Source organism: Umbelopsis ramanniana (genome assembly GCF_025399195.1).
Source record: "Umbelopsis ramanniana AG unplaced genomic scaffold K450scaffold_57, whole genome shotgun sequence".
In the NCBI taxonomy this organism is placed as follows: domain Eukaryota; kingdom Fungi; phylum Mucoromycota; class Umbelopsidomycetes; order Umbelopsidales; family Umbelopsidaceae; genus Umbelopsis; species Umbelopsis ramanniana.
In genome coordinates this window covers 121619-135190 of record NW_026252143.1, presented here as the reverse complement: position 1 = coordinate 135190, position 13572 = coordinate 121619, and the positions used below count along the sequence as shown (strand labels likewise).

Sequence of the window (13572 nt, the reverse complement as noted above, 5' to 3'; positions counted from 1 at the left end):
AAGAACCGTTACCTCCTCATAAAAAACATTCAGTCGGACCTCACAACATGACGAATTGTACGAACATGATACATTGTTTGATACTGGTTCAATTACCAGTGCCTCATTGGAGCGTTGAACAATGCTAACCCTACCAACGGCTATGCTGCTGAGTACAAACTGTTTAAGGCCGGCGTGAATACTTTGATGGGATCTGAATTACTTAGCTCTGCGTTATCCTCTATCAAGACAGCTACATTGAAAAGCTGTCGACTATTCCGGCACACATGGCTACAGCCAAGCTATCGGCTTCCTCTCTTCCGACTACTTAATTTCAGGCAGACTTCTTCTGTCAAAAGCACTGATTAAGACATCTTTTACAGTGGCTGCCAGCTCTATTCCTCATAGATGACGCCTCTCCACCTGTCCTTCTTTAGATAGCGCGATAATCCAATATGAAATAAAATGCTTTCTTTACGATGGGAGACACTGTAATGTATTCGAATGCATAGAAAGACAAAATTGTAAATGGAATAGTGCAAATCAAGAAAATCAGCGAAGTTAAAGTGCCCACAGGGCCGATGAATCAATGTAGAATGCCGACCGATCAACGATGGCTTCAGAAAGCCGAAATGAGAAAATTTCAATTTAACATGGGAAATTCTGAATAGCATGGGTGACTAAACTTGAATGGGTTGGGAAAATGTGCAAACGCGCCATTCCCTTGTCCAAGCAGTGCGTGGTGGATGTACAATGATCACCAGCTCAGTGGTAGATAACAATCAGTCCATTTCAAGCATACTTCGTCAGCTTCCAGGTAGACTGACGCTAGACGATTTAGCGCACACCATCCCGTATGACCTACCACGTTCGACATGTCGCGCACTCGCTAAACATTAAGCCGATCAAGTTTTGTTGCTGATCAATTAAACAATAGCTGAAGATAGCCTATTATTTGTTTACACGTTTTTTACCAAATGCACCACTCGCTATATTTTACACCATTTGACTGTTCTGCATCCGTTCGTAGACAGGTTTAATGAAATAAGTTGCTACGCTTCGCTTAGCCGGCCAACACCGGCATAGATTAATGAAGTCGCCGTTTAATTTATTGTAACGTGCGCGAGCGATAGTACCACAACATACAGCTTGTACAAGGTTACAAATAATTTCCATTGGTATCCCCGCATTTATCAGAATGTATGGGGAAGCGGTCATGCTTTTTTGCTCTGAAGATGAAACTTGTGTGCAGTAAAGTAAATTAACTTTGTGGGAGTAATCGTGGGGTTGGCTGTACCTGGTAGTAATATAAATTTTCATACAATGTTCCTTCCCGTTCCTGTGGGTCCTCGTACAAGAAGCTCCCATCAACTTCCTTTCTCTGGGAGGATGACTGAATTCACTATGTCAATAAGTCTAAATGAATGTCTTCATTAAACGAAATGGGGGGTAAACAAAATGAAAATAGACTTTGTTAGTTTCTCTACTTGTGAGCTCATGGACGCATTCATCCATATCTTTAGTAAAGAAGGGTTTCCGCTGGTACTTCGGCACTCAAGGAATTCTAAGGACAATACCTAAAATGATACATATTCCAGCTACATCCCGGTATGACATGACCGATGAAGACGTATTCCCCTTTTGTTATCCAAATCAGAAGGTACCAAGCAATGTGTATAAATATTGCCCAACTTCAGATGTTCTTTTGGTATATCAGCGCATTGGTCACTCATGGTTCTAATCGAAAAGTTTTGGTCCCTCAAGGCTGTGGCTTTCTTGTGCCTAGGTAACTGACCAAGTAACATATTGTTACTGGTTGCCATTTCGGTTATATTTTATTTATCTCAATTTCTCACTGTACCATTCCCTTTCTTTCTCCAGCGTCAGGAAGCGCTTTTGTATCTGCGACCTCAGGTCCAAGCGATAACCCTATTGCTACTACTGCTCCTAACCTAACTGGAGGCAAGATCGCTAATACAGCTCCTCCCGGTCCATTCTTTCAAGGATTCAAGCCACCGTATCCTACAGATGCCTGTAAGTATTCAACAAAATCAGGGTTTTCTCGGCAGACGTGCTTATATTCAACAACTTTGGTTTATAGGGTGGTCAGGATATAGTGTTGGCACACAGGATTCGTAAGTAATGCAGAAGTAATGCGAGGCTAGGCATTGAGCAACCGACTTACCCTCGTTCTATATCCAGTACCGTATCCGGTCCCTTTCCTTTTGAGTCTGCCACCACCAATACCTCCATTGTTTTTGGTATCTCAAACAAGAGAGATTTTGATGGAACTTCCATTCATCAACCTACACAGACTGATTGGAGTGTAGGAATGTCTGGTCTCCCCAATGACCTTCAGCATCGTAAAGCTACCTCATGGGATACACAGACTGTGTGTCTTCAATACTTCACCGATAGTGGCTCCACTATGTCGTCCTGTATGGTTCCTGGATCTCCTTACATGACATTTACATTCAAGAATGCAGTTGTCAACATCAATTCTATGAATGGAAATTTAGGAACTCTTACATGGGTAACTGCTGGTAAGATACAATTACGATGAAATGGTAATGAGTGGATAATGTAATTTTTGCCCACGGTCTTAACATCATCAATTTATCATAGGCAAAAAGGCAAAAATCACCAACAGTGCTGGCACTTATCTTCTTTACGCTCTGGATACTTCTCTTACCTTGACTACAAATGCAAACACTCTCCAATCCCAGTCTGGCTATACTGGAACTATCAGAATGGCTCTCCTCAATGAAACATCGCAAGAAGCCATTTTAGATAAATATGTTGGCGCCTACCCAACTGGTCTTACCATGTCGTATGCCGTTAGTGGCAACACTAGCACGCAGACTTGGAAATGGAGCACAGCTGGAAATTCTTCTTCCCTTCTTACATTGAGCTGGCCACATCACAGGTAATGTTTCCTAATGCAGGTTGTGGACATGGACATAGAAATGAACTAACTGCTGCGGATTATAGAAAAGTACTGTCCAACCCAACCTCTGCTAGCATTCAATACTTGACGACCAAAGGATATATGAAGGGTGTTGTTGGTAATACCTGGACTTTGACCCACACACTTCCCTCTATTTATTGGTTCGCTCCAAATGCTCCTCAAAGCTCTTGCTTGTCCCAGCTGAATCAAACATTGCAATATGATGTCTCAGCTCTGTCAGTCATGGTTCCTGGAGATTTCTACTATTGGGGAGGATCCTTCGCCAGAGCTGCTCGTTTGGCCCTGATTGCTGAGCAAACTGGTCGTACTGACCTTGTCAACACAGTTGTCGGTATCTTGAAGCAAAGCTTTGCTTATTGGTTGGATGCTACTCATTCTCCCGCTGCTGCTTATGAAACTGGCTGGGGTGGTGTCATTAACAAAGATGGATGGAACAATACCTGGGTAGACTTTGGTAATGTAAGTATCAGAGCTGAAGGCCATCGCTTGGCTTTTAATCACTAGGCCAGCAGTAATTAATCTTTCTAACTTGCATACTACAGGCTTACTATAACGATCATCATTTCCATTATGGATATTTCCTCTACGGTGCCTCCGTCATTGGAAAGTACGACGCCACTTGGTTAAGTCAAAATAAGGATTTCTTGACACAGTAAGTGTGATGGATAAAATATTATATTTCCTGTCGATTATTTGCTTAAAAAATGTTAACTTTCTATTCAGTATTGCTCGTGATATTGGCAATCCGTCACCTAATGATCCCTATTACACTGTCACCCGCCACATGGATTGGTTTGCTGGTCACTCTTGGGCTAGTGGTATTGCCAACGGAGCAGGATCGCGTGATCAAGAGAGTACTGGAGAAGCTATTAACGGATACTATGGTTTATTGATGTTTGCTGAAGTTACTGGTAACAATGCACTCATCGATTATGCTAGAATGCTTCTTGCTATCGAAGAAATGGGAGCTCAGACTTACTGGCACTTGTATCCCAGCGTCACTACCGATACCCCTTATCCCGAAGCTGGATTCCGAAACCTTATTACCGTTGGTAACGTCGAGGACTGGCAAGCTGGTGCATGGCTGTTCTGGGGTGCTCAAAGAACAGAAATTGCTGCTATTCAAATGTTGCCTCTCACGCCAATCGGTGAAGTCACTTATGATAAAGCCTGGCTTCAAAATGTCATTCCTTACTGCCAAGCTGAGCTCAACGATCCTACTATTGGAGACGCTTTCAAGTCAGGTAAGTTTCGTTTACGTTGACTGAATGATCGATTCTATATGTTGACCATTATTTTCGTAATACTACAGTTATTTACGCCGCCTACGCAACTGTGAACCCTCAACAAGCATTCAACTACTCTCAGCAGTTGTCAGATTGGGGATCTGGAAACTCTGCAACCAATCAGCTTTACTTCGTAGCTACTCGTTCATCTTCATCAAATATCTGCAACACCAACCTCCAAACACCACAGGGCTCTTACTACATCCAAGATGTAGCCTCTGGCAAATACGTGACAGTCTCTGGAAGTGGAAGTCTAGCAGCTACTGCCTCTGCTAGTTTGACTGCGGCTCCTTTCACTCTTGCCTTTATGCCTGGTGGTGGATCTATTCTTGCCCAGTCAAACAACCAATATGTGACAGCTGATCCCAATGGACAGACTGCTCTTGCTGCAGCTCGTGCCACTCCTTCTACCTATGAGACCTTCCGTTGGGTTACGCAATCTGATGGATCTTACCAACTTCTGGCTCTTGTCAATCATGACTACGTTTCTACTACCTCATCCAACTTGGTAAATAACGCTAATTCCACTAACGGAATCACCGCCGGAAAGTACAAGTTAGTACCGATTACTAGCAGCACTGGCGCTGCTGTTCCCGCATCTGGCACTCTCAAGAATGTCAAGACTGGAAAATATGTTGTGGCTACTGCTGCTAACGTGACCTTGCTTGCTACTGCCACTTCTGCAGCAAGTGCAACCAAGTGGACTTTTGAGAAGTTGTCTACCAGCACCAGCACTACCACTTACTATGACATCCGTAGCCAAACTACTAACGAAATTGTCACTGGAACCACTTCTGGTGCTGATCCTTTGACCGCCGCTCGCGATGTTGCTTCTACTTGGGAGTCATTCCAAATTCTCTCATATAACGGAAATTTTGTTATCATTGATTTGGCCAATGGTCTCAACGTTGCTGTGCAAGCAGACAATACATTGATTGCCAACAGCAATATCGTTGATTCTAGCACCACCTGGACCATCGCATAAAGCAGTTAATTATTGCCGTTTTCTAGATGATACGGCCAATAAAGTCCATATAAAAGAGTTTTTATAAACCGTAAAATGGGATGTTAGAGTGAATATATTGTTGTGTCTGATCCATAGATCAATTTACGTTGGTCTCAGCAACGGCCGAAATTTTGAGTTTCAGCAAAAGCTTTGGTTAGTGAAAAGTCGGACTCTAGTGGTGTGCCTTTAACTTGAACCCATTGCAATTGTGAGGGGAGTATAATCTGTGCAATGCCAGAAGCAACGCTGTGAGTCCTATTTTCTTACTAGAATGTCTTTAACTTCACTTACACTGACTTAAATCGTGCGTTCTTTACTTAGATATCCTTTAGGTAAAGTGCCTGACTACTTTTTGTTCACTTTGATCTAGCACATGCCAATGACTGATTCATCGTCCATTCAGCCAATTACACGTTTGGTGTGAAGGAAGCTCAGCCTGAAGAAGATCCATCGGTCCATGCTCGTCTTAAACGCCTGCAAAACGATTTTGAAGAGCACGGAATGCGACGAAGCGTAGAGGCAGTTTTGGTTGTTCACGAGCACAATCACCCACACGTCCTCATGCTCCAGATTGCAAATGCGTTTTTCAAGTTGTAAGTGATCGGAGAGTACCACCGCCAAAGTTTCGAAATGTTGTACTAAGTAGTTGGCTCACTTCTTAGACCAGGTCATTATATAGACCCAGGAATGACCGAGGAGGAAGGGTTAAAAGCGATTCTGAACGAACGTTTAGGGCCTGAAGACGGCGTCGGCGATATGGAGTGGGAAATTGGAGAATGTTTAAGTACCTGGTGGCGACCTTCTTTCGAGCAATACATGGTACGTATGAAAGGTGACTTTAGGCGGTAAAAGCTAACTGGATCGATGACTAAGTGACGACCACCCACAGTATCCATATGTTCCTGCACACATCACAAAACCTACGGAGCGAAAACAGCTCTTTGTTGTACATTTACCACCCCATAGTAAGTTTACTTTATGCTGTGTATCACTTAGTATGGATGACCAATTGAACACTGTCTGTTTCCGTCGCCAATAGAAGTTCTGACCGTCCCAAGAAATATGAAACTCCTGGCCGTACCACTTTTTGAATTGTATGATAATGCGGCTCGATATGGACCACAACTATCAGCCATACCACATTTGTTGAGCAGATATGATTTCAATTATGAAAAATAAAACCCGCATGAATCAAGTATGTAGGAATGGCAGCTATACTGGCGGAACGGAAGACCACCAATGAAATTTTCAAATACTACCAATTCATTCAATGTGGGATAGATATTTATAAATCGTCTGTTTCGGCTTTATAGTGGTATAATTCAAAAAATAAAAAAGGTCATGTAATGTAAGAATTAAAATAGAGTAGGTAGAGGTAAACTTTGAAGTGAGTAGTCTCTATGCAAACGGAAAAGGTATTATGTTACAAATAAGGTAAAGGGTATTTGACCAGTGTGGTGGCATAAGAGCCAATGTTGGGTAGACTGGACTTAAGTGGGCACGATTGACTGTAGGCCATCATTTCCCTTGAACTTCTCTTCGTCATTGAAACTAATCAGATGTACGCTGTCTTTGTCATACTTTTCGTTAGACAGAGGAACCAGAGTTTCATTTAGCAGTACTATTTCTGGTGACTTGATCAAATCTTCTTCATCATCCTCTGTAGTGTCCACGTGGCGCAATACTATAGATAATAGGAAAATGCCTCCAAACTGTTTCAATTCAGCATTTGCCATCAGTATTATAGACGGTTAATCATGATGAAAGTCGGTGATTCTCATCCGTACCTGAAATAGCCGAATCAGCATAGTCATGATACCGATAGAAAACATTTTCGAGCCAAACTTATCGATAAGTGCGTATTTGCAAGCGGGTAAGACACCGAAGAATTCCGACATTTCAACCATAAACTCAGCAGTATCGTCAAATCCTTGGCAGTGAAATTCGCGCTGGATGTCGAATATAACGTGGCGGTCAATAGAATAGGCACGTTCCCAAGACTGACGAAGGTTATCCTCAATGTATTTGTTCTTGTTTTCGAGGACCGCTGTTGCTAAAATAAGCTGTATTCCAACAAAAGAAAGTAAAAAGTAAAAATACTGATGTAAAATATCAAGAATCAATCGTTGTCATGAAATAAACACAAGTGACATGTTGCATCTTAAACAAGCAAAAAGGATACAACTCCTATGATATTTCGGTTGGCTCGCGTTATTCCCCAAATTCCAATGGATGAAGCCAAAAGTATGATAACATCCAACCAATCCACTTGAATAGTGATAGATGGGACTAGCGACACTCTAGAAGTTGATTCTGTGTCGGATGCGTGAACGATGTACTTTTCTAATAGATGTAATATGATAATAGTCGCTGTAATCTGTGATGTGAGTCAAAAGGCAATTTTTTAGTGGGATGACCATGAGGCTGCCCAGCTTAGGGCCACAATCGCCCATTCTATCTTAATTTGGGGGCAGGGGAATATTTCCCCGTTTTCTCATTCGGTGTGAGAAAACTGGACGGATGTACTCACCATGGTGACAATGAAAGAGTATGAAATAAACCAGTGAGAGGGTCTTTGCAGTTGCATAATTGAGAAAGAACCTCTGAAAAATGAGCTTGCTCTGGCATGCTTTTTATACGATGCTTCACTTTCAAGGTGTTTTAAACCAAGCGAGTGGTCAATGTAATATAACCTAAAGTGGAGGATGAAAGTTAAGATCATCTTACAGGCCCTACATTCTTTAAGATGAACCGACTGTGTACTACCTCATGGGCAATCTTTGGTCCCACACATCTCAGCGGGACCACATTTAATAAACCTGCATGGGTGTGTGCTAAGGTTCCATATATGATCTAATCTTTTATTTTTCATCTTACCCGTTAATTAGCAACGGTCAACAGTGTTTGGACGTCGTAAAGCCTCGAAAAAAGAAGTAAAAGATGTGGAGGACTTTGGAATAAAGGAAAACGTTCATGAATCCCCTTGCTGTACGGCTGCATCAGCGAGGTTCGGAGCTTTATTGTGCGACGAGAAAAAATAGAGTAGAAACGGCTGACTTGGATTTTGAATGACCTATTTCTGTGTAGCGCAGCCTTGCCCTGACCTGTTAATTTTCTGGCAATTTCTACTTCTTATATTTCTCTCTTCCATCTGCCAATCACTTTCTTCAACCCGCCCTTTTCGCAATGGAGCCCAAGCCAGAACCACAAGATCAGGACGAATTGTTGTTCTCCTTTCTTAACAACGACTGTGTTGATAACAGCAATAACATGAATTGGAGTAATATTGACTTCATCGATCCCCCGTCTCCGCCATATTCAACCAGCTCAACTGATTCAGTAGCTCACTTGGGTTCACCGCCAAGTGAGTATGACGCATCCACTACTATGGATATGCTTTCACCGGATTGCCTTTGGCAATTTATGTCGCCCATAGCTGGCGATGAAAATATGGCAAATATGCCATTCCCACCTGTCGTGTTTCCACATGCCATGCCTTTCGATTTAGAATCACCACACTCGTCACCTCAAACCTCAGATAGCGAGCAAAACAAGCGAAAGCGAGGCAGGAAGGCAAAGACATCCACGTCTCCACCTATAGCGAATACCACACTCAAACCGTTATTACCCTCAACGAACCGAAGACCTTCGGAAATCGCGGTCAGGCCAAATATTGCGCCTTCACCCAACCCTCCCTCCTCCGCCTCACATGTTGTGCAGGTGAAATCGGAGCCATTAGAACATATCCCCTTACTATCCAAAAAGCCCCTTACATCCCCTCAACCCCCGCAAGTCTCAAATCAACAAGCCACTGTTGCGGCAAAGCGACAAGAGCGTTTGATCAAAAACAGAGCTGCTGCTCTTTTGTCTCGCAAGAGAAAGCGTGAACATTTAGTTTCACTTGAAGAGGAAAATATCATTCTCAAAGAGGAAAATGATACACTAAAGGACCAAGTTGCAAAACTCACTGGTGAGCTTCAAATGGTCAAGAGCGAAAACGAAGAACTAAAGGCAACGTATGGTTCATCGAAAGCTACTCCAAAAGGCTCAAAGGCAACTGGCATGGTGTTCATGGTGAGTGCTAAGAGAAATAATTGAATGGTGCAAATACACTGCTTGCTAAATATTACTGCCCAAATAGATTATGCTCTTTTCATTTGCTTTATTTAGTCTACCGAACGGCAGCGTGAACCGGCTGACAGTAGGAGGCGCAGCGAAACAACACCTCATTGGTCCATCCAGCTTTTACTCTTTCGAACCGAAGCAACACAAGCTGTTGGATGGTGGATCACCCACTGCATCATCACCAGCCCAGTCAACCGAGCTCATGGTGGTAGAATCCATCAAGCCTTATGATTTGCAGTTGTGGATCCAAGAAAGTTTGAAAACGGAGGCAGAGGCCGATAAGCGTACGAGTGACACTGCTTCTAGCACTGGGCTTGTTCAATACCAAACAGGCCAACCCGTCATCATGGCTGATACACCTTCTCTATACCTTTATGCCAACCACCTCTCACAAGTTGTTCGATTATCGGATGAGCACAACAAGCAGGCCAATTCAGTATCGCCACGTGTTTCACTCTTGTCACCTTTAGTACCTAGTCACGAGTCTTGTGAACCACAACAGTACTTGCAAGTTGATATGCAAGTCCTTGGTTCAAAGATTGTAGGCGCCCAGATGGTTGGCTTAAAGGACTCTGCTTTCATACCAGTTAGCATGAAAGATCAACTTGTCACTCCACCTTCCTCATCTTCACTAGGTGGCTACAACCTAAACGACACTGATGATACAGCACGTAAAAATAAGCGCAGGCGCAACGTGCGAAGCTCATCAAAGCGTGCAAAGGTTCTTGCTTAGATGTCAAGAGTGTGTTTTTTTTTCTAAAAGATATTACATTGAAGAATAAGCGTGTTAGATTGTTACTCTTCCTTTTTTAAAAATTATCCTTTCTTCAGAAAAAAACTGTGTTTCTTTTTTTACTGCTTCTCATACTTTGCCTTCTGCCACATATACCACTTGTCCAAAGAAAACGTTTTCAAAGATTTGATGTGTGGTTTCCATTCTTTGTTTACCCAATTCAAAAAATAAAATATATATCATCATTTGTAAGAATACATTTCACAATGGCCGTCGCATCCTATTCGTTCTCGTCGCGGCCATGACCATCATATGTCTCAACCCCAGCATTCCTCATCATTCGGCGTAACAGACTTTGCAGTGGAAATAAGGGGTTTTGCACTATTTTAATTTTAGTGTGCATACTGAACGGCCACCAGTACTCATCATATAACCAGTAGGCGGATGTTCACGTGTTACATTCGCAGCAGCAGCAAATGCAAGGCGTCTAGCAAAATGCTAGCCAAGGCTCTAAAAGTGTCTGGAAGGAATTGGCATTAAAAAAGCTACTCTCATTATAGATAGCAAGCGTGTATTTTTGCTCATTGATTTCTATTACGATCATTTTTTAATTTAAATCAATTCACCGAGCAAATGACGAATGAATGAACGGTAAGAACAACGCAATTATCTAGGGTGACGGTCACGCAGGTTGCGGTAAGGGGCATCACAGTAACGTCAAGTGGTCAATCAGCTAGCCAACCATTTGCTACATTCATCTGGTTCCTGCGTTTCCTACCATATTGATGAACTCGTCCTACTGCATCCAAATGAGTCAGCCGCACCATGGCTTTTTCATTCTCCCATACTATGGCAAATTCTCCATCTGAGGTCAGGTGGTTATCATCAAGCAAAAAACACAATAGTTGGTTAACAATGTTGGTTGTTATTACGTTTCTATTTCGGGAATTGAGGCTCCATGGTTGACATCGATCTCCTCACAAAAATGCCTAGCCTCAAAATATCCCATAGCTCCGGACGTAAACTAGAGCAACAATAATTAAAAACAAGCAAACAGGTCATGATGGATACATATAACGTCATGCCGAGTGCATAATAAACCGTGTTGACAACGAGTGGAAATGAAAAAAAAATTGGGCATTGGACTACTATTTTGACAAGGGGGAAGGGGGGATTGAAGAGAAAGGAAAAAAAAAAAAAATCTTAGCCCATTGCTGCACCAACAGGTACAATGTGTCCCTGACATAACTGGATCGTCCGCAGGTGATTTTACCATGATGCGATTGATTGCCAAGCACAGTAAACAGACTGCGGTGTCGTATCATAGCATCACTCACTCTGATCTCGCTTCACTGAAACACGGAGGAACTTGATGGTAGGGTAAACCCCTATCACGAAATGAACCAACGGGAGAAGGCCGGGGGGGATGAATCAATGAGCGGGCCCCCTACCCTTGTTTTTTCAGGGAGACGACTGACTACCACAGCAGCATTGTAAGCAAGCCATAAATTTAGAGTCGTCAACTATATATTGCATGCTGTTTCTTCTTTACCTCCACCATTATTATATTTCCTCCATGCCTCACATGCCCTTTCTATCTTCTCGTGTATTGAGAAATTCTCCACCCGCTGCAAAACTTCAAGATATGTTTCAACATGGCAGACGACGGTCCAGCAGTCAATCATCAAGAAGGACTAACGGGTCAAATGAAAATGACAGTTTAGAGGACTCATCATCACACAACTCGCACCGTCTGTCACATATTATCGCAAAACACTTTCCAAAGAAGCAAGAGGTTGTTCAGGAGCACGAAATAGACTTTCCTACAGAACTGCAAAAACTTCAAGAGAAATTTGAATCAGCCAGAACAGAAACAAATTTTGCCACCGTCTCACAGGGCTCTGTATATTATCACGAAGACTACATCACTTGCGAGGATGCCATTAGAGAAATGACCGAAGCTTGGTCACTGCTGATGGACCTGGTTGATCGCGACACTTGGCGCGTAGATGATGAGGCTCAAAGCTTAGAAATGGATATCAAGGCGTTAATTGATGTGTTTGCTTGTCTACCAAGGATAGATCGCCATATGGACGACAACGATGATGAATAATGCTATAAGTCGGAGCGTTCTATTTGTACAGAAATCGTACTTTTGTAAATACTTCCATTTTGTTTTTCTTCTCAAATTTATATCATATTTCCATTCCCCCTCGCATATCACATACCTGATCAAATAACCTAAACATCCTCATTCAAATGACACAAGCCACTCATGTATTTTTGAGAATCGCATGCAACTTATGTAGCAGTAGCATTTTTTTGTTTTTTCAAGAAAGCAATATATTTCTGTTCGCAGCAATAACTCGAAAAGTATACAGTGATGGGATCGCCAACTTTGGAATGAAACAGACCCGGCACCGTGCTGCCAGACCAATCCTTGATGACAACCATGAGTTACTCATATGTCTGGTTGACAGATAAAAAATGATCACTGGGAACACAGCAGCAAATATTTTGCAACTCATTCATCAATGTTGCAGTGCTTTTTATTTCGCTACCATGCGCGCCCATGACAAAATAAAAGCAATTCAAATAATATTAAGTTGCAAATACCCCCCCCCATGACCCCCATGACCCCCTTGAAAAAAAAGTCGTGCTCGCTGGTTTGCAAAAAAATGGGTAGCATGATTCCCAAAATTGGTTTGCAAAGAGATAATTGAATGTTATTCTGTAACACCTACCTGAATTACGAAACGACCGTAAGTATGACTATTTGGAGCCCTCGGTTGGATTAGCAAGTCTTGAGGAAAATGCCACTTATTTGCTTTGGGCTTGGTAAACAGACACACAGTTGTTTTTATGATGATATTAGAAAAGTATCAGTAGCGTGATATGAACCCATTTATATAGTTATGAGCTTGTCTTAAGCCAACCCTTTCCATGACCGATTTCGATTGCATTTTAATGGACGTCCTTGAAGGCTTGTTTTTCTTACGTTTGACAAGTTGTTAGTCCGATTTGTATGCACATTCGTGGTAAAATATAAACCAGGTACTCTAGATTGTACTTGCAATGATTGTCGTCACGCATGGAAGGACAGCAGCAACCTGACCAGCAGCTGCAAGGAAGATAATATCAGGTCCGGGTCAACTCCAAACATGTACTGGCGAGACGACAAAATCAAAAATCCATATGCTTTGGATCTCGTTCTATATCTTCGGCGTCCCTTGGTGTCATCTTTGCGCAATGGTACAGGGCAGCATCGAAGTCTCTTTGTCGAAAAATAAAATAAAAAAATGACAAGGCTGTCAGCGTCGCCTGAACTGAAGCAAATACACTTTATAAATTGATTTGTGCATAGACGCTGAAGTTTTTACGAGATTTTTTTCGTCTAGAGTTGCAAAACTACGCTTCCCATATCGAATGCCATCGAAGTGCCTTCCAGGCCACAGGTTTTCAAAGTTTAGCTTAT

General features: G+C 42.4%; 5 protein-coding genes across 5 annotated transcripts; 4 read left to right on the top strand and 1 right to left on the bottom strand.

Annotated features, from left to right (window-relative positions):
* Positions 1-1710: 1710 nt before the first annotated feature.
* On the top strand, positions 1711-5218 carry K450DRAFT_201668 (uncharacterized protein; the record flags this gene model as incomplete). Its single annotated transcript, XM_051584671.1, has 9 exons — positions 1711-1765; positions 1894-2013; positions 2081-2114; positions 2182-2522; positions 2605-2905; positions 2971-3406; positions 3490-3599; positions 3671-4191; positions 4260-5218. The coding sequence occupies 9 exons, from the start codon at positions 1711-1713 to the stop codon at positions 5216-5218; spliced, it is 2877 nt and encodes a 958-aa protein (XP_051441897.1).
* Positions 5219-5369: 151 nt separating this feature from the next.
* On the top strand, positions 5370-6574 carry K450DRAFT_254792 (uncharacterized protein). The gene is made up of 6 exons (XM_051591260.1): positions 5370-5487; positions 5561-5571; positions 5643-5832; positions 5902-6058; positions 6129-6204; positions 6279-6574. The coding sequence occupies exons 1-6, from the start codon at positions 5471-5473 to the stop codon at positions 6416-6418; spliced, it is 591 nt and encodes a 196-aa protein (XP_051441896.1). The 5' UTR covers positions 5370-5470; the 3' UTR covers positions 6419-6574.
* On the bottom strand, positions 6467-8149 carry K450DRAFT_113280 (uncharacterized protein). The gene is made up of 4 exons (XM_051583934.1): positions 7770-8149; positions 7422-7616; positions 7027-7338; positions 6467-6951 (listed from the first exon to the last, which is right to left on the bottom strand). Exons 1-4 carry the CDS (start codon positions 7959-7961, stop codon positions 6730-6732), a joined length of 921 nt encoding a protein of 306 aa, XP_051441895.1. The 5' UTR covers positions 7962-8149; the 3' UTR covers positions 6467-6729.
* A 221-nt stretch (positions 8150-8370) lies between these two features.
* On the top strand, positions 8371-10356 carry K450DRAFT_254785 (uncharacterized protein). Its single transcript, XM_051591259.1, has 2 exons — positions 8371-9313; positions 9381-10356. The coding sequence occupies exons 1-2, from the start codon at positions 8426-8428 to the stop codon at positions 10095-10097; spliced, it is 1605 nt and encodes a 534-aa protein (XP_051441894.1). The 5' UTR covers positions 8371-8425; the 3' UTR covers positions 10098-10356.
* Positions 10357-11636: 1280 nt separating this feature from the next.
* Positions 11637-12456, top strand: K450DRAFT_254784 (uncharacterized protein). The gene has a single exon (XM_051591258.1). The coding sequence runs from the start codon at positions 11674-11676 to the stop codon at positions 12208-12210; it is 537 nt and encodes a 178-aa protein (XP_051441893.1). The 5' UTR covers positions 11637-11673; the 3' UTR covers positions 12211-12456.
* The last annotated feature ends 1116 nt before the right edge of the window (positions 12457-13572 follow it).

Coding starts and splice junctions, on each gene's coding strand:
- K450DRAFT_254792 (XM_051591260.1), top strand. Junction 5,833..5,901: donor GCAAATGCGTTTTTCAAGTT/GTAAGTGATCGG, acceptor CTCACTTCTTAG/ACCAGGTCATTATATAGACC. Junction 6,205..6,278: donor TGTACATTTACCACCCCATA/GTAAGTTTACTT, acceptor CGTCGCCAATAG/AAGTTCTGACCGTCCCAAGA.
- K450DRAFT_113280 (XM_051583934.1), bottom strand. CDS start 7,961: ATGATCTTAACTTTCATCCTCCACTTTAGGTTATATTACATTGACCAC. Junction 7,617..7,769: donor ACTCTTTCATTGTCACCATG/GTGAGTACATCC, acceptor CTCACATCACAG/ATTACAGCGACTATTATCAT. Junction 7,339..7,421: donor ACCGAAATATCATAGGAGTT/GTATCCTTTTTG, acceptor ATTTTACATCAG/TATTTTTACTTTTTACTTTC.
- K450DRAFT_254785 (XM_051591259.1), top strand. CDS start 8,426: ATGGAGCCCAAGCCAGAACCACAAGATCAGGACGAATTGTTGTTCTCC. Junction 9,314..9,380: donor CAACTGGCATGGTGTTCATG/GTGAGTGCTAAG, acceptor CTGCCCAAATAG/ATTATGCTCTTTTCATTTGC.
- K450DRAFT_254784 (XM_051591258.1), top strand. CDS start 11,674: ATGCCTCACATGCCCTTTCTATCTTCTCGTGTATTGAGAAATTCTCCA.